Raw genomic sequence first — 26,841 nt, forward strand, 5'->3', positions numbered from 1 at the left:
AGGGAGATGGGCAGCCACCCATTGACAGATGTACGATAGGTTAAAAAGAATATGAGCACAGATTACAAACGATAAAAACAAAAGGAAGCAATTAAATCACTGCTGAGGGAGCTGATGAAATGATACGATGAGAGGACGGTGGGGATACAGGGCTCCGCACGCAGCACTGTCACTTACTGCTGCTGGCCAGGATGATTGTGAGAACCTGGAAAGTGAGATTTTTTCCCCCCTCTTCCAATGACCTGGGTCAATATGGAAAGACTGATCGTCAGTGGATCAAACGGACGCTTTTCCCAGAATCCACGGCGCCCAGACGCACGCAGGACGCCCCCTCCCTCCCACTGACCTATTTGCCATTGCCAGGTAGGAGCAGGGCTGCAGAAAGCTGCAGCCACAGAGCCCAAAGCTTACCTTCCGCTGGTCTCCATGATTGGCTGGGGCGGAGGTAGGGTTGGGTTCGTCTCTCCTCCCTCCCACCCCTGATATCCGGCTACTTTTCCCCAGCGCTAAGTACAGCCCGTTGCACAGATGTCAGCCATCTGTTCTACAGAGGTCCTACAGAGTAGTTCTACATTCTTCAGAGAAACCCTGCCGGACCCTATCGAGTTCCGGTTGATGCTCTCCCTTGGCAATTGCAAGGGTGTCTGGGAGAGACTCGCAAGCGTGGGGTTGGCCTGCTGCACCATCCACCGTTCACGGTTCATCACCTTCTGGACACCAGCTTCGAGATAGGGCGGCCTCCATGGCTCCGCACCCGGAGCCCCCGACTCTGACCTGTGTCCTACGCTCCCGTCTCCCTCCCTCCACCTCAGAATCTCCCCCGAGGCTGCCCCTTTGGGGCTGGACATGGCCTCTCTGCTTCTGTCCATCACCTTAGATTGCTACCTCTTTCCCTGATCAGACCCTCTCCCCTCAACCTGTGCTCACCATCTGGCAGTCTCTCGCTTTTCCAAGATGGCACCACCGACAGCCGGGTCCCAGCCACACCTCTCAGAGTGGCTGGAAAGACCCCGAGGTGAAATCAGCGCACTGGCCCAAGGGCTTCCCAGATAAGGGAAGGCCCCCCCAATTGCGCTAGTGGATTTGTCCCGCATCAGGCCCACCTAGTCTCCACTCCGCTTCCTTCCTATTTGATCTTCACCAACAAAGAAAGCCTTTGCCCAAGCGGGGCCACCACCTCTGCCGATTTCTGCCTGCCAGAAATCATCTGTCTGCTGTGGTCGTCTCTTAACCTTCTGCTGCTACGTCGGGTCAGTTAAACCTGGCGTAGGCCTGCTTACGTTCAGTTTACGTTCCTTAGTCTCATCTGTCGCCACCCCCCTCCACCTCGATTCACTGTTTGCTGGGTGACCTCGGGCAAGTCACTTCACTTCTCTGGGCCTCAGTCTCCTCATCTGTAAAATGGGGATGGAGACCGGGAGCCCTCTGTGGGACAAGGACCACGTCCAACACGATTATCTTTTACCTACCCCAGCGCTTAGTACGGTGGCTGGCACACAGTAAGCGCTTAATACCACAGTTAACTCAAACTGAGGACTGGGGCAGTTCATAAGTACAGCCCTAATGCCTCACCAGGTGCACGGCAGTAAATGCTAGCACAATAAACGTTGATGCTGGTGAGCAAGTTTGCTCTCACCAATCAGCCGGGAGTGATAGAGACGTTTTGGTGTTCCCCCAAAGGGTGCTGGCACTTCAATATATGCAACCTGGAACTCCCAACCGTTGGGACTCCCAGTTCCATGGGTCAGTGCCACCCACCACCATCCCTCAGGCCCCCCACCGGAACAACTGTCAGAACATTGGGGTGGTCGTGACTGCTTAGGAGTCACGGGAATCTGCCTCCTATCGTGGGCAAAGCACTGCATTAAGCCCTGGAGTGGGTGTGGCGGGAATACCCAGGAGAGAATTAAGACACTGTGCCTGGCCCTCCAAGGGCTCACAATAAAAAAAAAAAAAAAAGGAGGGTGGGGGAGGGGCCCACAGACAGACAAGATGACAAGAGCAACAACGTCCAAGACCAAACTCAGAGACCTGAGGGAACTGGCAGGGGGTAGCCGGCAATGCCACTCAGGTCATCAGAATCCATTCGCGCTCCACACCTACCCGATGATCTAAAATGGGTGGGCCCATTCCCTCTTGGGGCCTGGAGGCCCGGGGCGCGTCCGGAGAAAAGGCGACCACCGTCCCGTCCCCCCACCCCTGCACACTCCTCCACCCCCGAATCGGGAGGTGCTGCAGGAGGACGGCCGAAATCTCTGGCATCCAGTCAGGTCGGATGGGAGGCCAGGGCGTGCGCGGCCTCGCGGGCGGCGATGGCCCCAGATGAGGCGGCAAGAGGACCGGCACGTGTTCCCAGTGGTTCCGCCCGGAGGTCCCATCGGAGCACACGTCTAACATCAAGGGCGACCCTGCCTGGAGCAGCACGGCAGGGCCCGAAGCCTCCCCCGGCCCCCACCGCCCCAGCGAGGTTCTGCTGCTTCTCTTCGGGTTTCTTTACTGACTTTACCCAGTCAATCAACAGTGCTCCGCCCAGAGGGAGCACTCCGTAGATACTGTTGATCGAGTGAGTGCTTCACGGGTCCCGACTCCTCCCGCGGAGGAATGTCTCCTGAAGCTCTGCGCCATCAGTGGCGGAGGTTTCCATCCGTCCGAAGAACCGCCCGGGGCATTTCCGTGAGGTGGGGGGGCCCAGCCAGGATCCTAAAAACGGGCAGGCCAACTTGGGCGGCGAGGTCCGCGGCAACTGCCAAGGCGGCAGCCGCCCGTTGGCTTATGGCGCTACAGCAGAGGAGTGGCACCAGGCTGGGGTCCCTTCGGCCATCAGCGGGTCCTGCGCATAAGAAACCTCTGCGAGCACTTGGCGGCAGGCTGCCCCCCTGCCCGTCTGCCCGCTCGGTGCAACCACTGCCCCAGCAGGGAACACGACCGGCAGGGGCGACGAGCCACTAGCACCGGCGTCAATTCCTCCATGCGGGTCCTCGGCCCTCGATGCTCCGGGGCTGGACCAAGTGAGGCTCCTCCAGCATGGATGACGGGAGCCCTTGGTATCGTCGGCCCTGGGTGCTGAGCACCGGACCGAGCGCCTGGGAGGAGACCGAGGGGGTCAAAGATACGCTTCCTACTCTCAAGGCCTTACAATCCAATGGGGGAGACAGACACCGAACCCTTTACCGCTTAGGAGAAAAAGGAGAACGCCAAGGGGGGGAACGCGTGGGGAAATGCGTTTTAGTCCTTCAAGAGGAAAGGGCCCAAATCAATTAAAAGCCCGGGTGCCGAGGTGGTAACTGGGAGGACGGGACCTGGGGAGAAGTCATGTCACTGAGGAAGGCCTCACGGCGGGGGGGCTTGGGGGCGGTGGAATTCCCAGAGGTCTCCAAAGATGGGGAGAGCTGGGGTTCGGGCAGATCTGAAAGGAGAGGGAGCTCTAGGTGGCAGAAGGCCAGAGGCAGGAGAGGGGACGGTGAGAGGCAGTAATGGGACTCTCTAGGGAAAAACCAGAAGAGGGCAGCCGAGCAAGGAGGGCTAACCGGTCAGCCGTCTGGTAGCCGATGGTCAAGGGAAACGGAGAGAAACAGGGAGCCTCCTGGGGCTACTGAGGAGGGGACAGGCGGGAGCAGAAGAACGCTTTAGGAAAATGACCTGGACCGAGAAAGAAGAGGCTGAAGAGGGCTGGGTACAGAGATCAGTGAGGAGGCCGACACTGCCATCTGACCGAGCAAAGACGAGAGCTTGAACCCACGGGGCTGCCATTTGGGTGCAGAGGAAGGGGCGGATCTGAGAAATAATGTGGCAGGAGAATCAGCGAGATCTAGCCATGGAGGGATAGTGGCTAGAACGGAAAGAAGGAGAGGATTCTGGGGTGACACCCGGGTACCGAGCTTCCTCCTGGGACAGGGAGGATGGAGGTGTTAATGGCAGATCCGAAAGTTAGGAGGTGGGGGTGGGCTTAAGTGGGAAGATGAGAAGTACAGCATCAGATGCAGATCGAGTTTGAGGGGCCTTCGGGACACCCAACCAGAGATGTCCCGGAGAGGCAAGAGGGAATGAGGGGTGGTAAATCAGGCAAGAGGTCGGGGCCGGAGAGGGAGGTCTGGGAGCCATCCGCCTGGAAGTGGTTAGCCAAAGCTAGATAGTAAGCTCGTCGTGGGCAGGGAATGTGTCTGCTTATTGTTGTACGGTATTCTCCCAAGCACAGTGCTCTGCACACAGTAAGCGTTCAATAAACAACGCAACTGAATGAATGAATGAGGCCACAGGAATGGATGGAGCTCCCAGAGAGAATGAGTTGTACAGAGAGAAGCGTTTAGAGGACCCAAAGTGGAATCTAGCCCGGGACGCTTGGAGTCGGAGGGTTGAGAAGTGAAAGAACAGCTAGCAAATGAAACGTAGGAGGGGTGGCCCGCAGGGTAGGAGACGCACGTCGGGGAAACCGAGGTGAAAAAGCATTTCCAGGAAAGAGGAGCCGTCGACCATGTCTCCACGGCGGGCCCACGAGTCGAGGAAGACTAGGACCGAGACAGAGTAGACCGCACTGAACTTGGCCTTGTACGAGGAGGTCATCGCTGACACTGGAGAGGGCGGGTTCGGTGAGCTCAGGGAAAGGGTTGGGAGAGCAAGTGAAGGTGGCAGGTGGATGAGACCCATTTTTTCCAAAGAGTCTGGAGCAGAAAGGGAGCGGGGAGATGGGGCGACGGCTAGGTGGGCGAGACGGGCTCCTGCTTGAAGGCGGAGGGGGGGGCGTCGACGAGGAGCGTCCAAGATGGGCAGTGGGGGAGGGAAGGTGAGAGCAAGAGTGATCTCTCTGCTGGGGTGTCTGCCCTCCCCACCTTTTAGATTGTATGACCCTTGAACCGCCTGAACCCGTATCTTTGTTCCCTCCCCCCGCGCTCGGTACGGTGCTCGGCCCAGAGTAAGCACTGAACAGATACCAGAAATCACGACGGTCATAAAAGCAAGGCAGGCCAAGGCACGGTAACGGGCCCCAGCGCCCAAATTTCCCCATCGGCAGACAAGGATCGCCTCGCCCGGCTTGTCAACCACTAAATCCCTAGGCCCGGAAGGGATGGGGAGGGAAGAGGAAGGGGGCTCGTCAGCCATTGGTTTTAATCGACGATTAAAAGTTCATGGCTGCCACTGCCAGTTTCTGGGGCGTGGGCTTCCCTTGGTCATCAGGGCGCTCGCAGTTTGGGCGGTTTCTAGTCCGGTTCGAGGGTGGCAGTATGTGCCCGAGGTCCATCGGGGGTGCCCGAGGGCAGGTCCCTCATCAGCCCCCTCCCGCCCCCGCCTCAAATTCCAGGGCAACCCTGGACCACACCCCCACCTACCCCGCCCCGGGCCACCTCCGGTTCCAAGGGGTGCCAGTTCACAGTGAACCGCGGGGGCGGGGGAACCCACACGGAAACAACGACAACAACAACGACAAAAATACCACATCATCAACAGCAGCAATCGACCGAGGGTCTACCATGCACTGGGCCCAACGATGTCGGGGAGAGAGGGGTGCGTGTGCCCCCCTCCCCCGGCACCGTGCTGGGCGCTTGAAGAATATAAGCAACAAAAGAAAACGCTGCAGCATCCCTGCTCTCAAGGCGCTTACGGGCTCATCCATCTGAAATCAGTCACCAAAGCATCATGCAGCTAACGGGTTCCTACCTGCACTCTGAATTTCCACATGGTACCAACTGGAACCCCGGGGATGGGTCCATAGTGGTTAGAGGGAACGATTGTGCACTCCCTGGTGCGGCCAACACACGCCATGCCCTGTTCAGGGGACAAAAAAGGGACGCTCGTGAAGCACTCTGAACTGGGCCGCTGAAATGGCAAATAAACCAAGCCCAGAAACAGGTGAGCGGGTACCTTGCCCCAGTCTCTCTGAGAGGATGATGTAGCAGATGCCATCTTTGCCTTCTTTTTACTTTCCTTCAACTTCTCCCCAGCCAAGACCACCTCGCTTGCATCATTCCGACATTCTGGGCAATACCTATGTTACAAACCGGTAAAATGAACCCGATTGTGGTCTCGGACATCTGACGTCAACCGAGCCTCGGGGCGCGCGCGTTTCTCTTCCATCCTACGCAGTCTCAGTGACTTTCTACAGCACCAAACGACGGCTTGGAAAAGAAAAAACCTGCAGGAGAGTCTTTGCTGGGGAAGGGGGAGGATCTACTCGGGACCAGGGAGGAAAAGGAATAGGCAAAAAGTAGCTCATCCGTGATTTCCTCACTTTCCCCAACACGAAACAGCCCCAGCCACTCCTCTGAAAGTGAAAGGCACGCTTGTTTCCACCAAGGCTCCAAAATGCAGCAGACTTACAGGAAAGAGCCTGCCCTACTTAGAAATTTGGCCGCAAATCTAATCTCCAGCCTCGCTGAATTTTCCAGTAGACCACAGAGGAGAGAAAAATAATTACGGAATAATAAGACTATGCCAAAATCGCAAGTCGTTTGGCTTTAAGACCCCTGAACTTTCAAGCTCTGTGAAGACAGTACAAATGACATCAGTCCTAGCTGTCAGATGCCTAGCTCAAGTCCGAAATTCAGGGGGGGAAATCATGGGTGCCCACAGGCATTCTGGAGCGGCGCCACGGTTCATTCGAGGACACTGGATCATAAAACCATGTACCACACCATTCTCAGCAGAACCACCATATCCCCTCCAACCCTCCCCCGGGGTCTGCCAGTTCAGGATTCTATTTCCACAAAGGACACCAAGCCACCTGGAGGAACCGACCGATGGTTGCCCTTCTGGATGTCCGTTAAGAACTGACCTTCTGGCAACCCTTGCCGTTCCCTCTAAACTTGTTGCCGACCACTCCTCTGCCAGGCTAGCCAGACCCTTCTAGCCCCCCTAACTTTACCAAAGGTGACCCGCAAAGGGGGACAGGGGTGCATGTGCCCATCCGTGAATCCAGCCAAACCCACCTATGTTTCCGGGCCCTATCAACTTCCAGAGTACCTCTTCCGAAATCCCTGTTTTAGATGGAAGAGCCCCCAGGCCAAACGCTCAGAGTAGGAGAATCTTTCTTTAGATGATTCGCCAGTCTCTCAAGGCAGGGCTCCCTGCCCAAAGAAAAGGCATACCAGCCCAGCACCAGAGCATTCCCCCCGCTTCGGCCCCTCCCCACCCCCTGGGGACTTACCAGTCCTCATCATCTGGAATGCTGCTGAGAGGGGGGTTCAGGCAGTAGATGTGGAAGGCCATATCGCACTCATCACACATCAGCTGCTTCTCTGGGTCCTGTTTCCCTCCACACAAGTGGCAGGCACACACCCTGCAGGTCTTGTTTGGGTTGTCCTTGCAATGCTTACACACCGGTCCGCTCTGCCCTGGACACAGAGAGTAAGCTGTTAATCATCTGGCCATCTCCTACCACACCTCACTACTCTCCTAACGCCAACCCAGCCCGCACGCTTCGCTCCTCTAATGTTAACCTTCTCTCTGTGCCTCTCATAGCCGACCCCTCGCCCACATCCCGCCTTTGGCCTGGAACGCCTTCCCTCCTCGAATCCGACAGACAACGACTCTCCTCCCAGCATCAAAACCTTATTGAAGGCCCATCTCCTCCAAGAGGCCTTTCCTGATTAAACCCTCCTTTCCTCTTCTCCCACTCCCTGCTGCATCGCCGACTTGCTCCCTTTATTCATCCCCCCCTCCCAGCCCCACGGCACTTATGTATATAACTGTAATTAACTTACTTTTATATTAATGTCTGTCTTCCCCTCTAGACTGTAAACTCGCTGTGGGCAGGGAATGGGTCTGTTGTACTCTCCCCCAAGCACTTAGTACAGTGCTCTGCACACAGTAGGTGCTCAATAAATAAGACTGAATGAATGCACAGACTGGGTGAAGAAAGGTAACTCTCCCCTGGAGAGGTCTACTCACCCACGACCCTTAGAAAACATAAGGGCTCTCGCTGGGAGAGGGCTGAGCAGGCCCGGCAACTTACTTTTTAGTGGGTTTTCAAAGCCGACTGGGCTCCTGCTGCCTGGCTCTTCAATTTTGTAAACTTCATCCACAAAGGATATTCTACAGTCATTGAGGGAGTCCCCGGCATCCCTGAAAGAAAACGCCCATCAGAGAGTGGCTTCCGCCCCACACCGAGGCACACATGAGACCACCAAGCACCCAGGAGAGCGACTCACGGGAGCAACCGCGACCCCCCACATCCCAAAACAACTCCAACAACTTCCTATTGAAAGTTTACAAGAGAAGCAGTGTGGCCTAGTGGAAACAGCCCAGCCCTGGGAGTCGGAGGACCTGGGTTCTAAGCCCAGCTCTGCCACGGGCTTGCTGTGTAACCTTGGGCAAGTCGCTTCGTTTCTCTGGACCTCAGTTCCCTTAGCTGCAAAGTAGGAGTCCAATATCTGTTTTTCCTTCTACTTAAAGTGTGAGCACCCTGTGCGACCTGATGATCTTGTATCTACCCCAGTGCTTTAGCATAGAGTTAGTGCTTAATAAAAACCAGTTTTTGTTAGTATTATTACTACAAATCTGGTCCTTCCTAGCTTTCCCATGGTAAACTCTGAGGGCAAGAACTGTGTCCTCTACCTTCATTGAATGTTTCCTAGCACCTGGTAAGCCTTATTATTATTACTGTGGTCTTTGTTCAGCATTACTCTCTGCCAAGTACTACACCAGGCACTGGGGCAAAGACAAGATCATCAGGTCGGACCCAGTCCCTGCCCCACATGGGGCTCACGGTCAAAGTAGGAGAGGGAGAACAGGTACTGAATCCCCATTTCACAGAGGAGGAAACCGAGGCTCAGAGAAGTAAAGGGACTTGCCCAAGGTCATCCAGCAGACAGGTGGTGGAGCCAGGATGAGAACCCAAGCCCTCTGACCAGGGCTCTTTCCACTAGGCCATGCTGCTTCCCCTTGGCCCTGGCTACTAGGCACCCAATAAGGTACTGTGCACCCAGAAGACCCTCGATAAATAATGATGATGGATCTATATTGCTTTCATTTATGGAAGCTTTATACTAAGGTGGGAAAAGAGGGTCGGTTAGCTTGATTTTTCCACCTAGACAGTGGCACAACTGTGACTTTCTTTAATAACAACAACAATAATAATAATAATAGAGGTATTTCTTAAGTGCTTACTCTGTGCCAGGCACTGTACTAAGCACTCAGGTGGCTGTAAGCAAATTGGATTGGTCACAGTCCCTGTCCCATATGGGCCTAACAACTCTCTATCCCCATCTTCCAGATGAGAGAACTGAGACCCAGAGAAGCGACTTGCCCAAGGTCACACAGCAGAAAAGTGGCGGAGCTGGGATTAAAACCCATGACCTTGACTCCCAGGTCCATGCTCAATCCACTTCGCCATGCTGCTTCTAGGATACTGTGGGGCCTGACTGCAGTTTCACCAGCAGCCACGCCCGTCAGCCCAGGTCGGTCAACCTCTCAATGAGCGGCCGGCTCGGCTCCTTGTGGGCAGGGAACAGGCACCCACTTCAGGACTTGGTCCATGGGAAGCGCTCGATAGACACCAGCAATTGATTGAGAATCTAGGATGAGAATGGGAAAGCAGCGTGGCTTTCTCGAGTGGATAGAGAACGGGCCTGGGAGTCAGGAGGACCTGGGTTCTAACCTCGGCTCCACCACTTGTCTGCTGGGTGACCTAGAGCAAGTCACTTCACTTCTCTGGGCCTCAGTTTCCTCATCTGGAAAATGGGGATTGAGACTGTGAGTCCCACGTTGGACAGGGACTGTGGCTAACACAATTTGCCTGTATCCGCCCCAGGGCTTAGCACAGTGCCTGGCACACAGTAAGCATATAACAAACACCACAGTTATTATTATTACTCTATCACTTGTCTGCTGTGTGACCTTGGGCAAGTCACTTCATTAGGCCTCAGTTACCTCATCTGTCAAATGGGGATTAAGACAGAGAGCCAGCCCCATGTGGGATGTGGGACTGTGTCCGACCTGATTATCTCAGAACAGTGCTTGATGCATAGTAAGTGCTTAATACCATAATTCTTAACTATTGTTATTATTCTTCCATTATTACTCTTCTAGACTGTGAGCCCGTTGTTGGGTAGGGACCATCTCTATATGTTGCCGACTTGTACTTCTCAAGCACTTAGTACAGTGCTCTGCACACAGTAAGCGCTCAATAAATATGACAATGAATGAATGAGTTATTATTATTATTATTACTACCCTTTCGGCCCCAAAGAGGGGAACTGGGCTACTGCCCACTACTTAATTCAGTCTCATCTAGGTTCTGCTAACGACGCTGGGGAGAGGAAGATGGCCTGGAGAGCATTTAGGAGTTAAACACTAAATAAATAATAATAACGATGGCATTTGTTAAGCACTTACTATGTGCAAAGCACTGTTCTAAGCGCTGGGAGGATACAAGGTGATCAGGTTGTCCCACGTGGGGCTCACAGTCTTAATCCCCATTTTCCAGATACGGTAACAGGCTCAGAGAAGTGAAGTGACTTGCCCGAGGTCACACAGCAGACATGTGGGGGAGCTGGGATTAGAACCCATGACCTCTGACTCCCAAGCCCGTGCTCTTTCCACTGAGCCGCGCTGCTTCTCTAGCCCGGTGGCCAGAACCCAGCAGAAGGCCCAGCTACTTTCCTTCCTACAGGGTAGTATATGAGCAACCCCGGACGTCTATTGACCCACTCCCCACTTCCTCCCCACTTCCTCGCTTGCTCCATCTTCCGGGGTGGCCCTCTCCACAGCCCAGCCCAGTTCCATCTCCCGGTGGGGGTGGAGGAGAAAGGGAGAGAAGGGGGGCACGTGACCTTCTGGCTGCAGTACAGAACCACACCGCTTGGTGGCCTCCACGGCCCTCGGGCTGCAGCACTGTGTCTCCCAGAGAGCGCCTGGTTGGTTGGGTGCGGGCTGGGGAACTCGGCCAGTGCCTCCCAGGACCTTGGGCCAGCTATGGGGACCCTGCTCCGTCCTTCCTCCCCAATCCGGCAGGCTTCATTATCACTCATTTTGTCTTTTCCATTTCAACACCTTATCGAGTTGTTCTACAGCATAACCCCTGTTGGAGGTCAACCCTAAAGAATGCAGCAGCGGGGAGCAGGCCTTCCTGCAATTAAGCCCCACTTCCTGGAATCGGAGAGCCGGGGGGAGGGGCACCGCCTGGCGCTTAGACCTGGAGGAGCCATTTGTCTTCTGTGACACCTTGGGCAAGTCACTTCACTTCTCTGGGCCTCAGTTACCTCATCCCTAAAATGGGGATGAAGACTGTGAGCCCGCTGTTGGGTAGGGACCGTCTCTACGTGTTGCCGACTTGTACTTCCCAAGCGCTTAGTACAGTGCTCTGCACACAGTAAGTGCTCAATAAATACGATTGAATAAATGAATGAACTGGGACTGTGGCACTGGGACTGTGCCCAACCTGAATAGCTTGAACCTACCCCAGCGCTTAGTAAAGTGCCCGGCACACAGTAAGCACTTAACGAATACTGTAAGGGGGAGGGAAAAAAAAAGTCTGCCTCCCTAACTTTTACAATATTTGGAAGATGACAACAGTGACCCAGGACTGTTTTCCGGAGTGGTGAGAGGTGCCCAGGTGCCCACCAAGTGCAATTTAACACATTTCTTTTGCCACTTGTGGAATTTTGACTTGTCTTCATATGCTTTTGCAGTAGGAGCAATAGTAGGAGCAGCATGGCCTAATGGATTGAACACGGGCCTGGGAGTCAGAAGGGCCTGAGTTCTAATCCCAGCTCCGCCACTTGCTCGCTGTGTGACCTCGGGTAAGTCACTTCACTTCTCTGGGCCTCAGTTTTCTAATTTGCAAAATGGGGGCTCAACACCTGTTCTCCCTCCTATTTAGACTGTGAGCCCCAGGTGGGACCCAATTATCTTTTATCTAACCCAGCACTTAGTACAGTCCTTGGCCCAGAGTAAGCACTTAATACCACAATTATTATTATCATCATCACTATCTATTTGGCACTTATTCTGCCCTGAGGCCTGTACAAAGGACCGAGGGAAATGCGCTCAATAGATGTTAGGGATAAGAACCACCTCCCCACCCTCCATCCCTGATCTTGAGGCGGTCTAGAGGATAGAGGACAGGCTGGGGAATCAGAAGAACTTGGGTACTAATCCTGGCTCAGCCTCTTGTCTGCTGTGTGACCCTGGGCAAGTCACTTAGCTTCTCTGTGCTTCGGCTCCCTCATCTGTAAAATGAGGATTAAGACTAGGAGACCCGTGTGGGACACAGGCTGCATCCAACATGATTAGCTAGTATCTACCCCAGTGCTTGGCACTAGTAAGCGATTCACAAATACCATAAGAAAAAAAAAAAAGTCTCACTTACCCGAGGAGTAAGTTTGCATAGATCTCCTTAATGGTCCTGGTTTCCCGTTTCCTCAGAATCTCGGCATCATACCAGAAGCCCCTCTCTTTTGGTTCATCGGGATTATAGTTCACCATCACCACTTGCCCAACTTCCAGCTGATGCCACTTCAATACGGTCCGGGCCCGAGCTCGAACATCTTTGGAACTCAGTTGGACCACTCCATTCTCTGGGTAGCTTGGAGAAAGCGATAACAGCCCATCAGTGGACAAACCCGAAAGCAGGTCCAGCGAGTGGCCGCAAGGAACTGATGTCCACCAAGGACCCTGGGGAAACATCTGGGCTAAAGGAACCCCACCCGGCAGCTGGTTACCCAGGCTCCACCTGGCTTGGAAGCGGGACTAATCCGCCTCAATCCACAGTTTAGGATTGACTTGGGGATGAGCTACAGCTTAGGGCCTCTAAAGAGGAAAATTAATTTATTTCCTATGACACATTTCCCCGGTATGAATAACGTCTATGACCATATTGGGATGGACTTTCATCATCCAAAAAATACGATTGTGCTACTGGCTATTCTAACAAAGAACTTCATTAATAGTAATAATGAGAAGAAGCAGCGTGGCTCAGTGGAAAGAGCATGGGCTTTGGAACCAGAGGTCATGGGTTCAAATCCCGGCTCCGCCAATTGTCAGCTGTGTGACTTTGGGCAGGCCACTTAGCTTCTCTGTGCCTCAGTTCCCTTATCTGTAAAATGGGGATTAAGGCTGTGAACCCTCCGTGGGACAACCTGATCACCTTGTATCCTCCCCAGCGCTTAGAACAGTTCTTTGCACATAGTAAGCGCTTAATAAATGCCATCATCATCATTATCAACTTCCCAAAGATGCTGGTTGTTGACAGGAATCGGTTGAGAAGCCGCATGGCCTAGTGGCTAGAGCCCGGGCCTGGGATCTAATCCCGGCTCAGCCACTTGTCTGCTGTGTGACCTTGGCCAAGTCACTTCACTTCTCTGGGCCCCAGTTCATGCATCTGTTAAATGGGGGTTAAGACTATGAGCCCCATGTGGGACAGGGACTGTGTCCAACCTGATTATAAGCGCTTAACAAATACCATTTTAAAACTAACAAAATAAACAAAAAAACTTTGAGAGTTGATTTCAAGTGGCAGTAAGGGAGGAAGGAACATGGGGAGATGAGTGATTAGTCAGGGAAGGCTGCCTGGCGGGATGGGATTTTAGAAGGGCTTTGAAGGTGGGGAGACAACCCAAGCACTTAGTTCAGTGCTCTGCAAATACCATTAAAAAATAAGTAGATAAATCCCCAAAGCCCTGGGTTAAGAAGCTGAGATAGGGGATTCAGCAATCCTTCGAGGACCTTCAGTGACCAGAAGCCAAACCCCCCACAAACTCACTCTTCGTATTTCACGTGATATATAATGTCCTCTTCAGCGACAGCTTCCTCTACCTCCGACTTGGAGTCGCTGTCACTTGACTCATTCGTTGTTTTGTGTCTCCTCGTCACGTTGACAATCTGGGCTTCAAACCAAGCTCCCATGTTCATATCTCGGGCATCTACAAATTCATTGATCTGAGGACAAGAAAATGATAAGCCCATAGCCAGGCCATTCCTCGGTTGGACTCATGGTCTGCCCGGTCCGGGACTCTCTCTCCAACAGTGGCACTAGGATGCTTGGAGGGATGCTGTTGGCGGGGGTGGGGCAGGCCACCGTTTTCTCCGGGACACCTGTCCTCATCGGTTAGGGATGGATCATCTCGCAGCCCTAAATCTTCCCTCCACCTACCAACTATACTGCCCTCTCCCAAGCTCTGCACACGGTAAGCACTCTATATGTACCACTGATTATCTGAACATCCCTAACCACGGACCCAGATCCAAACTCCCTCTGGAATCTGCTGCCCCCCCCCTCCCCCGCCCCCCCCACTCCCCGACCCCGCTTCCTGTGGGGAACAGATTCCATCTGCCCCCCATCCAGGCTGAATCGATCAATCCATCTCATTTATTGAGGACTTACTATGCGCAGAACACTATATTAAGTGCTTGGGAGAGTACAATATAACAGTTGATAGATATGTTCCCTGCCCACAACGACCTTACAATCTACAGGGGAAGAGAGACAGTATTATAACTACCAATATGTTCATAAAGTACATAAGTTCATAAGGTTGAGGGAGGGGTAATTAAAGATAGCAAATCCAAGGGCAAGGGCGATGCAGAAGGGAGTGGGAGAAGAGGACCTGAGGCTTAGTCGGGAAAGGCTTCTTGGAGAAGATGTGATTTGAATAAGGCTTTGAAGGTGGGGAGAGCAATCACCCGTTGGATATGAAGAGAGTGGGAATTCCAGGCCAGAGGCAGGACACGGGCAAGGGGTGGGTGGCGAGATAGACGAGATCAGGGTACAATGAGCTCCTCTGATGGCATTAGGGAGGTATGGTAGGAGAAGGTAAAGGTGATTGTAAAAGCCAACAGTAAGGAGTTTCTGTCCTCTAGACTGTAAGTTTGTTATGAGCAGGGAACAGGTCTGCTAATTCTATTGTAGTGTACTCTTCCAAGCGCTTATTACATCACCTTGCACATAGTAAGCGCTCAATGAATACCACTGATGGATTGATTGATGTGGAGATGGCTGTGCAATCACTGGAGGTTCTTAAGGAGTGGAGAAACACGTTCTGAACGTATTCGTAGAGAAGTGATCCAGACAGCAGAGTTAAGTATGGTCTGGTGTGGGGAGACAGGGAGGTCAGCGAGGAGACTGAGGGAGTAATCAAGGTGGGATAGGATAAGTGCTTGGATTAACATGGTAGCAGTTTGGATGGAAAAGAAAGGGTGGATTTTTAGCAATGTTGTGAAAGTTGAACCGACAGGATTTAGTGATGGATTGAATATGTGGGTTGAATGAGAGACACGAGTTGAAGATAACACCATGGTTAGGGGATTGTGAGACAAGGAGAATGATGGTGTTGTCTACAGTGACAGGAAAGTCAGGGAGTTCTGCTTTGCACATGTTAAATTTGAGATGTTGGCAGCACATCCAAGTAAAGATGTCTTGAAAGTAGGAGGAAATGCGAGACTGCTGAGAGGGAGAAAGATCAGGGCTGGAGATGCTGATTCGAAAATCATTTGCATAGAGAAGGTAGTTGAAACCATGGCACTGAATGAGTTCTCCCAGGAAGCGGGTGTGGATGAAGAATAATAAGGGACCCGGAACTGAGCCTTGAAGAACCCCCACAGTAGGGAGTGGGAAGCAGAGGAAGAGCCTGCAAAAGAGGCTAAGAATGAGAGCTAGGAGGAGAACGAGGAGGACAGTGTCAGTGAAGCCAAGGTTGGATAACGTTTCCAGGTGAATGAAGAAGGATTTCCTTTGGTCTTCTTTGAACCTGATTTCTTGTCCTGGTGGTGTGGGAACAGTAATCTCGCTCACGCTGCTCATCCTTTCGTTACTCCCCGAGCCACAGAACTCTCATAGCACTCAGAGAAGCAAGGTGGCTTAATGGATAGAGCACGGGCCTGGGAATCAGAAGGATCTGGGATCTAATCCAAGCTCTGCCACGTGCCTGCCGGGTGACCTTGGGCAAGTCACTTCACTTCTCGGTCTCAGTTCCCTCATCTGGAAAATGGGGATGAAGAGCGTGAGCTACATGTGGGACAGCGACTGTGTCCAACATAATTAACTTGTCTCCTCCCCAGTGCTTGGCACACAGTAAGCGCTTAACAACTACCATAATTAATTAATGCTCCCCCTTGAAACTCCCAAGATGCCCCCTTCCTCTTTAGGCGAATCTTAATAATAATAGTACTTGTTAAGCGCTTACTATGTGCCAAGCACTTTTCTAAGCACTGGGGTAGTTACAAATTCATCAGGTTGGACACAGTTTCTGTCCCACATGGGGTCCACAGTCTTAATCCCTATTTTACAGAAGAGGAAATTGAGGCACAGACATGAAGTGACTGGCCCAAGGCCACAGAACAGACTAGGGGTGGAGCTGGGATTAGAACCTTCTGACCCCCAGGCCCGTGTTCTCTCCACTAACCCATGTGGGCCCTTTAATTCTTCATTCACCCCCACCTCCCGGAGAAACCGGGGCACCGCAAACAGCATTCAAAGACCCTCACCTTATAGAGGCCGAATCCAGGGTCAACCCAATCTGCTTGAACCGTTGTAGTCGGCTGCCCGTCCAGCTCCATCGTCCCTTCCCCGCTGTTGGAATTCTTATCGGACTCGCTCTGGCCAGAGCCGCAGCCGGAGTCGGTGTCCGAGAGCTCCGAGTCCTTTTCTCTGCTGCTGCTGGCAGGGAGCACTGCGGGGGTCTGCCGCACGAGCAGCTGAACAATGTCATTCAGGCCAACACTGTAGTCAAACAGTGAATGCCCATCTTCCATCTGCAAAGAAAACCAAGCAACCTATTCAGTTCGCCTCTTTAACTCACTCATTCACTCGTACTTGTTGAGCGCTTACTGGGTGCAGAGCACTGTACTAAGCGCTTGGGAATACAGCCCACGGTGAGCTTACAGTCTAGAATGGGAGACAGGCATTAATATAAATAAATAACAGATATGGACATAAGTGCTGTGGGGCTGGGAGGGGGGATGAATAAAGGGAGCGAGTCAGGGCGCCGCAGAAGGGAGTGGGAGAAGAGGAAAGGAAGACTTAGTCAGGGAAGGCCTCCTGGAGGAGATGTCAACTCAACTAAACATGTCTGCTAATTCTGTTGTATTGTACTCTCCCAAGTGCTTAGTACAGTGCTCTGCACAAAGGAGCACTCAATAAATACCACTGATTGAATGATAAACTCCTCCTGACCGCCAAACAGAGCCCCTCCTGATTATTACGGTATTTGTTAAGCGCTGACTAGATGTCAAGCACTATTCTAAGCGCTGAGGTAGACAACAGTTAATCAGGTCAGACACACCCCGGTCCCACACGGGGCTCACGGCCCAAGTAGGTGGGAGGACAGGGATTGAATCCCCACTTTACCGACGAGGAAACTGAAGCTCAGAGAAATGAAGCGACTTGGCCAAAGTCACACAGCAGGCAAAGGGCAGAGCTGGGATTAGAACTCAGGTCCTCTGACTCCCAAGTCCATGCTCCTTCCACCAGGCCGTACTGCTCCTTGATTGTAGCCATCTGGAACATTTCAGAACATAAGTTTCTAGCTTCCAAATCGTGGCACCAAGCTTCCACTCCTGCTTTTCAAATTTCTATTTCGCTCCAAGAATAAGACGACATATATTCCCCTAGGAAGTGTGGCCTTCCTAGGACCTGAGTTCTAGAGTCAGAGGACCTGAGTTCTAATGCCGGCTTCGCCACTTGCCTGCTGTGTGACCTCAGGTGAGTCACTTCACTTCTCTGAGGCTCAGTTCCCTCCTCTGTAAAATGGGAATGCAATACTGGTTCTCCCTCCTACTTGGACCGTGAGCCTCATGTGAGACTCAATGACCTTGTATCTATTCCAGCGCTCAGTACAGTGCTTGGCCCATAGTGAAGGCTTAAACACAATTATAATTATCATTACTAGATATTCTGGAGAAGAAAAGGCACGTTGGCGGAGGTGGGCGGGGACGGAGAAATCCATTTTGATTGAATCATCCCCGACTGCCTTGGAAGCGGAGGTTCATCCCAGCCGGGGAATCTCCCACTTCAACTGCCGACTGACCGAAAACCCGGTTTCGGAAAGTTTCACGTTCAGTTTGGAAGAAAAGATGGCCCGGGCTCCTGTGAGATTCCCCAACCTTGAAAACATGGTGGCCCTCAAAATATGGCCAGAACAGGAAATATTTAAGTAGCTGGCTGGTTATGAGGCAAACTCTTAATTTCTCCCCACTTTCTGCCTCCATGGGGGCTTGTGATTGTTCTGGGACAGAAAGGGAGTTTACTAAAGAACAGCCCCCAGGTGCAAAAAAATCAGTCCTGGAAGCTATTTTTATAGAAGTCCCCCTCCCGTCCCCCACATGGCCCCAAAGGAAACCCCTTGAAGTCAAACAAACCATCCTGGAAACAAAAGACTTTAGATGAATGAGATCCCCAACGGCTCAAAAGACTACCCAGACGGCATCCGCTGTTGTGAAACAGGCTGGATCCCAAGCCACGATAGTGGCCCGGCTCCCACCCCGAGTATTTCCCCATCCTAGTCCTAGCCCCTTTAACCAACGTCCTGTGTGGAGCAGAGAAGGGGGGGCGGGGGGAAAACTGCTACAACGGGGCAGGCGATCTTCCCTTCTCCGCCTCGACAAACCCCTGCCTTGACAAACCCCGCTCCGCAAGCCTGGAAAAACAACACAGGGGAAGAAACTCTGCCCTGTTTAAGAAGAAAAGGACCCAGCGGTGGGTGAGAGGAGGTGACAGAGCGCATACGTCAGATTCCTGGGACCTCAGCTCAACTCCCGCCCACCCAGAGGACAATGTTGGCTCGAGAGATTCCAGGCGAGGCCTCGTTTCTATGGTGCTCCAGGAGCCCCAGGACACCAGGCTTCTTCAGGCAGTGGAGGCCTCCCTAAAGGACAGGCCAGACTTCATTAATTAAAACAGAAGGTGCAAAGGACAGATGAGCGGCTTGTGTCCCGCTGGAGGAAAATTGTAGACAGCCTTTCTTCACTCGCTCCAGGATTTCAGCAATATGAAAGTGCAGCTTTAACCAAATGGACTGTTGAAACAATTCTGTCAAATCTGTGCCCGGTGCCTAAGAAGACAATTCCACAGATGCTGGTTCATCCAGTGGTGCTTCTTGGGTAATTTAACCTGTTCAAATCAGTGAGGAATACCTATACTGCAGCAAACGAGAAGCAGCATGACCAAATGGAAAGAGCACTGGCTTGGGAGTCAGAGTCTAATCTCAGCTCTACCAAATGCTGGCTGTGCCTCAATTCTCCCTCCCACTTAAGACCGTGAGCCCAATACATGGCAGGAACTGAGTCCAACCTAATTAATTTGTACCCACCCCAGCACTTAGAACAGTGTTTGACACGCAGTAAGTGCTTAACAAATACCATAAAAAATACCATAAAAAAAGAAGCAGAAGCAAACTTCACTGCCAACGGCATTGTCTCTGAGGGCAAAGGGCAATTCTCTATCTAGGGACCTAGCACGGAAAAACTTAAAAAAAAAAAAAAGAGAGAGAAAATTCTGTATTAGTAGCTAAGGTAGGGATTGCCTCTGTTGCCGAACTGTACTTTCCAAGTGCTTAGTACAGTGCTCTGCACACAGTAAGCGCTCAATAAATATGATTGATTGAATGAATGAATGACGAAAGCTGCCAGAATTTACCGCCTCCTCTCCCTAACCCCAGCAACGAAACTACCGCCGCCAAAGCTTTGTTCTCCCTTAGCTGGAAATAAAGTTAACCACCGGGTGCTTCACAGCAGAAATGTACATGGTTACTACTGGAATGAAAGAGAGGCGAACCAGAGTCAAGTCATTTCCTCTGCAAGGAGACGGCGAATCGCCGGGCTAATCAACGGCACAAGATGGAAGAGCGGGCGTCTGCTTGCCATCAGCCCCAAAGCTGCTGAGATCGCAGAAAGAGACAGGCGAATAAACCCACGCTGCTCTACGTGGGCTGGGAAGACTGAGGCCAAGCCCGCAAGTCAGCCAGAGCCGAAAGGGCTGGGACGCTATGACTGAGCCACGATGCCATTGTTCTGCCTGATTATCGGCTGCAACAGAGGAGAAGCCATTTTGGAACTGAGCCGGGGAAGGAGGAGATTAAACCACCCAGTCATTCAATCATTCATTCGATCGTGTTCATTGAGTGCTTACCGTGTGCAGAGTACTGTACTTAGCGCTTAGGAGAGTACAACAATTAGCAGACACATTCCTTGCCCACAAAGGTCTTATAGTCTAGAGGGGCAGTATGGGCAAGTTGGGCTACCGGCCCCAGAGGGATCTGGAGGTAGGCTAACTCCTTGGGACGTACGTTTCTCCCACCCTGGTCGGACGGGGCCTCTTGGGGCCAGAGTTAACTCCACGCAGCTAGTGGCTTTATGGCAGATCTTTCCCCCTTTTCTCCGCCAAGGTTAGTGGAGTGTAAAAAAAAAAGGCCCCCCAACTTGCTTTGGCCCCAGCAAGGGACAAGATCTGGTGCCCACCTCCAAAGGAGGAGGATCCCAAGAATAAAAGGGTTCTCAAAAAAGCAGGTTGTTTCATATGTTGCTGAGGAGAGTTCCTGCCTATAACTCACATAGGTACTAGTGGAAAAGTTAGCTTGGGTGAAACAAAGGGTACGGTGAGGGGTAGAGGGAGAAGAGTGAAAAGAGGTGAGGAGGAGAAGCAGTGTGGCCTAGTGGAAAGAGCACAGGCTCAGGAGTCAGAGGATGAGGGTTCTGATCCCGGCTTCACCGCTTGTCTGCTGTGTGACCTTGGGCAAGTCACTCAACTTGTCTGTGCCTCCGTTCCCTTATCTGTGAAATGGGGATTAAGATCGTGATCCCATGCAGGACACGTACTGTGTCCAACCTGATTAGCTTGTATCTACCTCAGGGCTTAGTGCAGGGCCTGGCATAAAGTAAGCCCTTCACAAATACCATTTAAAAAAAAAAAAAGAGGAAAGAGCTGGTGGAGCGCCTTGAATCCAATGATGGGGAGTTTCTCTCTCTCATGTGGAGAGACGTTTCTGATAAGGGCATTTTGGAAGAGGATCTGAGCAGCAGTAGGAGAGGGTGGAGGTCGGGAGACCAGCAAGGAGGCCAACAACACGCTACAATCGGAAGGCGAGGAGAGGTTGAACGAGTAGTAACAGTAGTAGTGGTAATGGTGTTTATTGAGCACCTACTGAGTTCAGTGCACTGTACTAAGCACTTGGGAAAGTACAACAGAAGCACAAGACACATTCCCTGCCCTCAAGGAGCTTAGAGTCTAATGGCGAGAGACTGACATACAATGCATACGTATGTAAAGAATGTGAGCTGGAGGAAGAACAAGGATCATCAGAAACTGGGTAGCAGTGTGGCATAATGGAAAGAGCACGGGCCAAGGAGTCAGAGGACCTGGGTTCTAATCCTGGGTCCCCCACGTACTTGCTGTGTGATCTTTGGCAAGTCACTTCACTTCTCTGGGCCTCAGTTCCCTCATCGGCAAAATAGGGATTCAATCCCTCTTCTCCCTCATACTTAAACCGTGAGCCCCATGTGGGACTTGATTATCTTGTATCTACCCAAGTGCAGAGTACAGTGCTTGATACATAATAAGCACTTAGCAAATACCAGTATTATTACTGTTATTCATTCATTCATTCAATCATATTTATTGAGCACTTACTGTGTGCAGAGCACTGTACTAAGCGCTTGGGAAGTACAAGTTGGCAATATATAGAGACGGTCCCTACCCAACAACAGGCTCACAGTCTAGAAGGGGGAGACAACAAAACATGTAGACAGGTGTCAAAGTCATCAGAACAAATAGAATTAAAGCTATATGCACATCATTAACAAAATAAAAAGAATGGTAAATATGTACAAGTAAAATAAATACAGTAATAAAATAATAGAGTTGGAAACCAAACAACTTGTATATATACAAGTGTTGTGGGGAGGGGAAGGAGGTAGGGCAGGGGGAGGAGAGGAAAAAGGGGGCTCAGTCTGGGAAGAGCTCATCATTATCAGGTAGAGCCAATAGGACAAGATGAAATATCAGAATGAATCACTTAGGCTGTGAGCCCCATGCAGGACAGGGACTGTGTCCAACCTAATTAACTTGTATCTATTCCAGCTCTTAGAGCAGCATTTGACACACAGTAAGTGCCTAATAAATACCATTTTTAAAAAATCACTGAAAGGACAATTGAATGTATAGCTCTAATCAAGCGCCATGGATGGCTCTACAGAAAAATGCCGGGGTCAGGTCTCTCCGGGAAATGTTACGGAGGTGAGACCCCGGAGGAGTCAAAGACAATGACACCAAGGTTGTATGCTTCTGGGTCAGAGAGGAAAGTGGTGCTGTCGACTTGCGAGAGTAATCAGTCAATGGTATTTATTGCAAGCTGTGTGCAGAACACTGGACTAAGTGTTTGGGACAGCCAATACATCAGAGTTGGTAGACACTTTTCCCTCCTATCAGAAGCTTCCAGTCTAAGGAACTGTACTAAGCATTTGGGAGAGACAAATAGAACTGCCCTCAAGGCACTTTCCACCTAATAGGGGAGACTGGCAGATGTAAATTGCTGCTTACCGACAGTGGGGCAAGAGGAAAACCAAAGACACCACTGGAAAGAATATGCCAAAGTGAACATGCATGGAAGTGGTACGTTTGAACAGTCGGTATGACAGAACCAGGGGGCTGGGAAATGAGTTGGGCAAGGTCTTTTTGGAGGTGGGCTTTCAGAAGGGTCCGGGGAGGGGGTGCTGACAGATTAGAAGGGGGAGAGAGGGAGAGAAGAAGGTCCAGGCAGGAGGAAAGACCCAGGACCCCCCTTCAGGCCCCTTGGCCCTTAGGTGTAGATCAGATTACTTATTCAACTCCCTTTTGTTGCTGCCAGTTGAATGAGCACACACCCCATTAGACCAGAAGAGCGCGCCGGCCGCTGTAGTCTCCTGTTTCCTACTGTCCATGCATTCTACCTGGACCCCCGTTCGGCGACCCATCTTCCGCCCGATAGCCCAAGCCCATTGGGATCCGGCCTGCCAGGGCTTCCGAAAACCAACTGGTGGGGCCCGCAGGCGGCCTCAGAAAGGGCGACCGCTACATCACCCGGGACCTCTCAATGCAGGCTTCTGCAAGAAAGCGACCCTCGTACTACGGGCTGAGTGTCTTCTCCCAAGCACCGAATACAGCCGTTGTGACCAAGTTCCAGGCTCCATCCATCTGAGGCTTGGGATTTGGGGGAGAGGGCATTGTGGCTAGCAGAAAGAGCCCGGGGGCCCTGGGAGTCGGAGGACCTGGGTTTTAACCCTGGCTCTGCCACATACCTCTCCTTGGGCAAGTCACTTCATTTCTCTGGTCCTGATCCGTAAAATGGGAATAAAATACCCGTTCCCCTTCCTACTTAGACTGAGCCTCATGTGGGCGCTGATGATCTTCTATCTATTCCAGTGCTTAGCACATAGTATGCACTTAACAAATGCTACAGTTATTACCACAGCACTCTGCAGGCAGCAAACACTCTGTAAATAAAGACAATCATGGAGCAAAAACCACTTCCCATGGCACCATCAAGGTTCCTCTCTCAGGCAACAGTCAGGGGTTCCTGGTATCTCCGTCCCTAAGTGTTAAGAGACCCAGCTCAAATAATAGTAATCAGCAACTGCAGTATTTGTTAAACACTGTACTAAATGCTGGGGTAAATGCAGCTTTTGAACAAGAGAGGACGTGATGTGGATTTCACACGCAATCCGGGCTGAAACTCTCTCTGCTCCAGTTGACCCAAGGCTACTTCATTAATTCTCCTTCCCCGCTCCGTCCCCGCCTTCGTCCCCCCCCCCCCTCCACCCACCCACACCGTCCATCCATTTTGTCCCTTGTTTCCATCTGGCTTGAACCTAGGCTTCTTTGGACATCCGTTCGAGTTCACCACTCACAAAACCCGAGTCTGAAAGCACAAAAAGAAAAGGCACTTCAGGCAAGCTTCCCCACCAAGTTCGGCCAATTAAAAACGGTCTCAAAAACTCTGCCCATTCTTTAAGGTTCACCATTACAGTTCAGGTCACCGTCGGCCATTTAAGCACAATTCAAAATTTCCCGGAAAGGGTTTTGCCTGAGGAAACGCTGCCGAGGAACTCTGGGTGTCTGGCGGATTGGGAGCAGATAGAAGGCAAGATAATGATAACAATAACAACCATTGTGGTATTTGTTAAGCGCTTACTGTGTGCTTGCACGGCACTAAACGCGAGACAGAGGAAAGTCGAGCGGCCCGGTGCGGCCGCTCGTGCTTCCTCCTTGGTTGCCGGGGAAAGCCCCCAAACGGTTCTCCTAGGAGAGGGGAGTCTCAGGGGTGGACCGAGTTTCCATCCATCCACCCAACAGTCAGTCGATGGCATTTAGTGAGCACTTCCTGGACGCAGAGCACTGTACTAAGCGCTTTAGAGAGTACAACAGAACAACGTAACAGAGTTGGCAGTCATTCAATCGTATTTATTGAGCGCTTACTGTGTGCGAAGCACTGTACTAAGCTCTTGGGAAAGAACAATAAAGAGACACATTCCCTGCCCACAGTGAGCTTACAGTCTGGGGCGGGGAGAGACAGACATTAATCTACTTAAATAGATTTAGCATCCTGGATCCTGGCCCATTTTCAGGCCAGAAATATCACCCAGGGTGTTGACAGGCAACCCGAGGCTCGGTGAGGGAAACCATTTGCTGGGTCCCCGAGTGCCCGGCTAATCAACATTTGGCACGCATCCCTTGAGTCCACTTTGACAAGATTCAAGTTACACAGCAGAAAACCAGGGGCTTGTTGTCTCTCTTAAAAGTGCTCCCATCCTAGGTTCCCAGAATCCACTAGGTGGTCAACAGTTGAATGAACCTACTCCAAAGCTCAAAAGTCAACTGAGAGGCCTAAGGCTGAGGACACCCTTTCCTTTCCCTCCACCACCCGCCTCCTCCATCCTACCCCCAAGAAGATGAGCCGGGGGGCGGGGGGGGAATGCACCTGTCCTTTCCCCTACCTAGGATCCAGAGACCATATATTCTCATACATTCACTTATTCTTGTCACATATTCACCTCAGCACTTGACAGAGTGTTTTGCACATTGTAAACGTTTACGTGGCCAAAAGCTTTCTAAATCCTCCAAAAGGGTTTCCAAGATTCACTTCATCAAAATCAAGCGCTTACTACTTGCTAAATGCCGGGGTTCATGCAATGCAATCGCATGGGGCTCGCAATCTTAGGGGGAGGCGAAAACAGGCATTAAATCCCCACTTTACAGACGAGGGTACCAAGGCCCAGAGAAGCGAAACGGCTCACCCAAGGCCACACAGCAGGCACGTGGCAGAACTGGGACTAGAACTCAGGTCCTGCGACTCCCAGGCTGGGGCTCCTTCCGCCAGAACAACCTGCTCCGTCTGATTCACTCTGATCAATCTAATTCCCTTAGCACTTCAGATGTCCTTTGTGCGGCTGGGCACTTTCATTTTCTCTGCCTCTATTACTTAATAATAATAATAATGATGGCATTTGTTAAACGCTTACTATGTGCAAAGCATACTTGTGCTTTGCTAGTTCTATTGATGTACGTATCTCCCCATCGCCCCGCAAAAGACTGAGGGAGAAGACAGAGGGAGAGCTGTATCCTTTATCCACCCCAGCCTCAGCCCCACAGCATTTATGTCCATAACCCTAATTGATTTTCATGTCTGTCTCCCCCTCTAGAATGAAAGCTCCTTGCGGACAGGGAATGTGTCTACTAATTGTCAGATTGTAGTCTCCCGAGCGCTTAGTACGGGGCTCTGCACATGATAAGCGCCCAACAAAAGCAACCAAATGAAGTCAGGAAGGTCTGTGGGCAGGGACTCATTCCCCGAAGCGTCTAGTAAACTGCTTTGCTCACCAGCCTGGCCCCCACCTCCACCCCCTCTAGGAGTCCTGGAGCTCTGTTTTGGGTGGAGGGCAGGTCCCCCCCGGACCCCACTGCTCCCTGGTTGGCCAAACCCCAACAGGGGCAGATCCCACAAACGACACGAGTGTTTTCGAACAGACTATTCTCACTGCTGACCAGTACGTATACCTGGGGCAAATCTAACGCTCAAGAGTCAAACGGGAGTTTGCGGAGAAAGCGCCAGGCAGACAAAGGCCACGTGCGTTGAAGCCAAGTCCCGTCGGTCCAGGGGAGCCCAGCTCAGGAACCATCTGCCCGACAAGAAAGCACTCTGGCCTCGTCCTAGATATCTGATGCCCGGGAGTTGCCCGCCGCCCCCCCTTCCCCTCCCCCATCCGCCACCCCCACGGGGCTCTCTTCCCGTACCCCCTCGAGCCGCCTGCCGAGGTCCCGGGGAATGCCGTGAGGCTCCACTGGCCACTGGGGAGGCACACTCTGGCATGCGATCTCAGATAAGAGGGCTCAAACAGCTTTCAGACCATCCAGAAAAACTACAACAAAGAACTAGCTGCAAATTCCCGTCGTGAAGGCCTGAAAATGAGGCAGCTTCCATTTACACCAGTGAAAACGGTTTCGATTCCCTCCCCACATCCCCTCATCCCCTCAAAAGAGCCAGAGGCGGGCAAACTCAGCTGGGGAGAGGGTGCTTGCCCCCGGGGGCCTATGGGGTTGCTTTGTTTGTTGAAAGATACTTCAGAAAGCTCCCATCCCCAGAGATTGTGTTTACCTGCTTTCTCTGGCCCAACAAATGAAATGGTTGCTTCCCGCCCTACCGACTTCCCGCCCTCCCCGCCCGGGCACGTTCCACACAGTTCCAGTTCAATTGGCCCAGTTGGGAACTTGAGGGTGAGGTTTGGGCCAGTGAAATTTGGTCCTCAGAATGAAAAGGGGAAGTAACAAAATGTGACCTGTGACATGGTGCAGTGCACAATAGAAATGAAAGTTAAATTTCTATGGGGGGGGGGGGGGGGATATGCTCACACCTCGATAAAGTCATGAAATATTGCTGATTTGCCAGA

The 26,841-nt window shown here is 51.9% G+C and overlaps 1 protein-coding gene across 1 annotated transcript in view; it reads right to left on the reverse strand.

Annotated features, from left to right (window-relative positions):
• The window catches only part of UHRF1 (ubiquitin like with PHD and ring finger domains 1), a 35,921-nt gene that overhangs the window by 7,108 nt on the left and 1,972 nt on the right, over positions 1–26,841 (reverse strand). Inside the window, exons 2-8 of the mRNA XM_038772746.1 lie at positions 16,414–16,680; positions 13,694–13,869; positions 12,302–12,517; positions 7,946–8,055; positions 7,139–7,325; positions 5,857–5,980; positions 5,653–5,760 (exon numbers count right to left, since the gene is read on the reverse strand). Coding sequence (XP_038628674.1) covers positions 5,653–5,760; positions 5,857–5,980; positions 7,139–7,325; positions 7,946–8,055; positions 12,302–12,517; positions 13,694–13,869; positions 16,414–16,680 — 1,188 coding nt within the window. The remainder of the gene's footprint in view (positions 1–5,652; positions 5,761–5,856; positions 5,981–7,138; positions 7,326–7,945; positions 8,056–12,301; positions 12,518–13,693; positions 13,870–16,413; positions 16,681–26,841) is intronic.

The sequence above is a fragment of the Tachyglossus aculeatus genome, chromosome X1, assembly GCF_015852505.1.
Source record: "Tachyglossus aculeatus isolate mTacAcu1 chromosome X1, mTacAcu1.pri, whole genome shotgun sequence".
Classification (NCBI taxonomy): domain Eukaryota; kingdom Metazoa; phylum Chordata; class Mammalia; order Monotremata; family Tachyglossidae; genus Tachyglossus; species Tachyglossus aculeatus.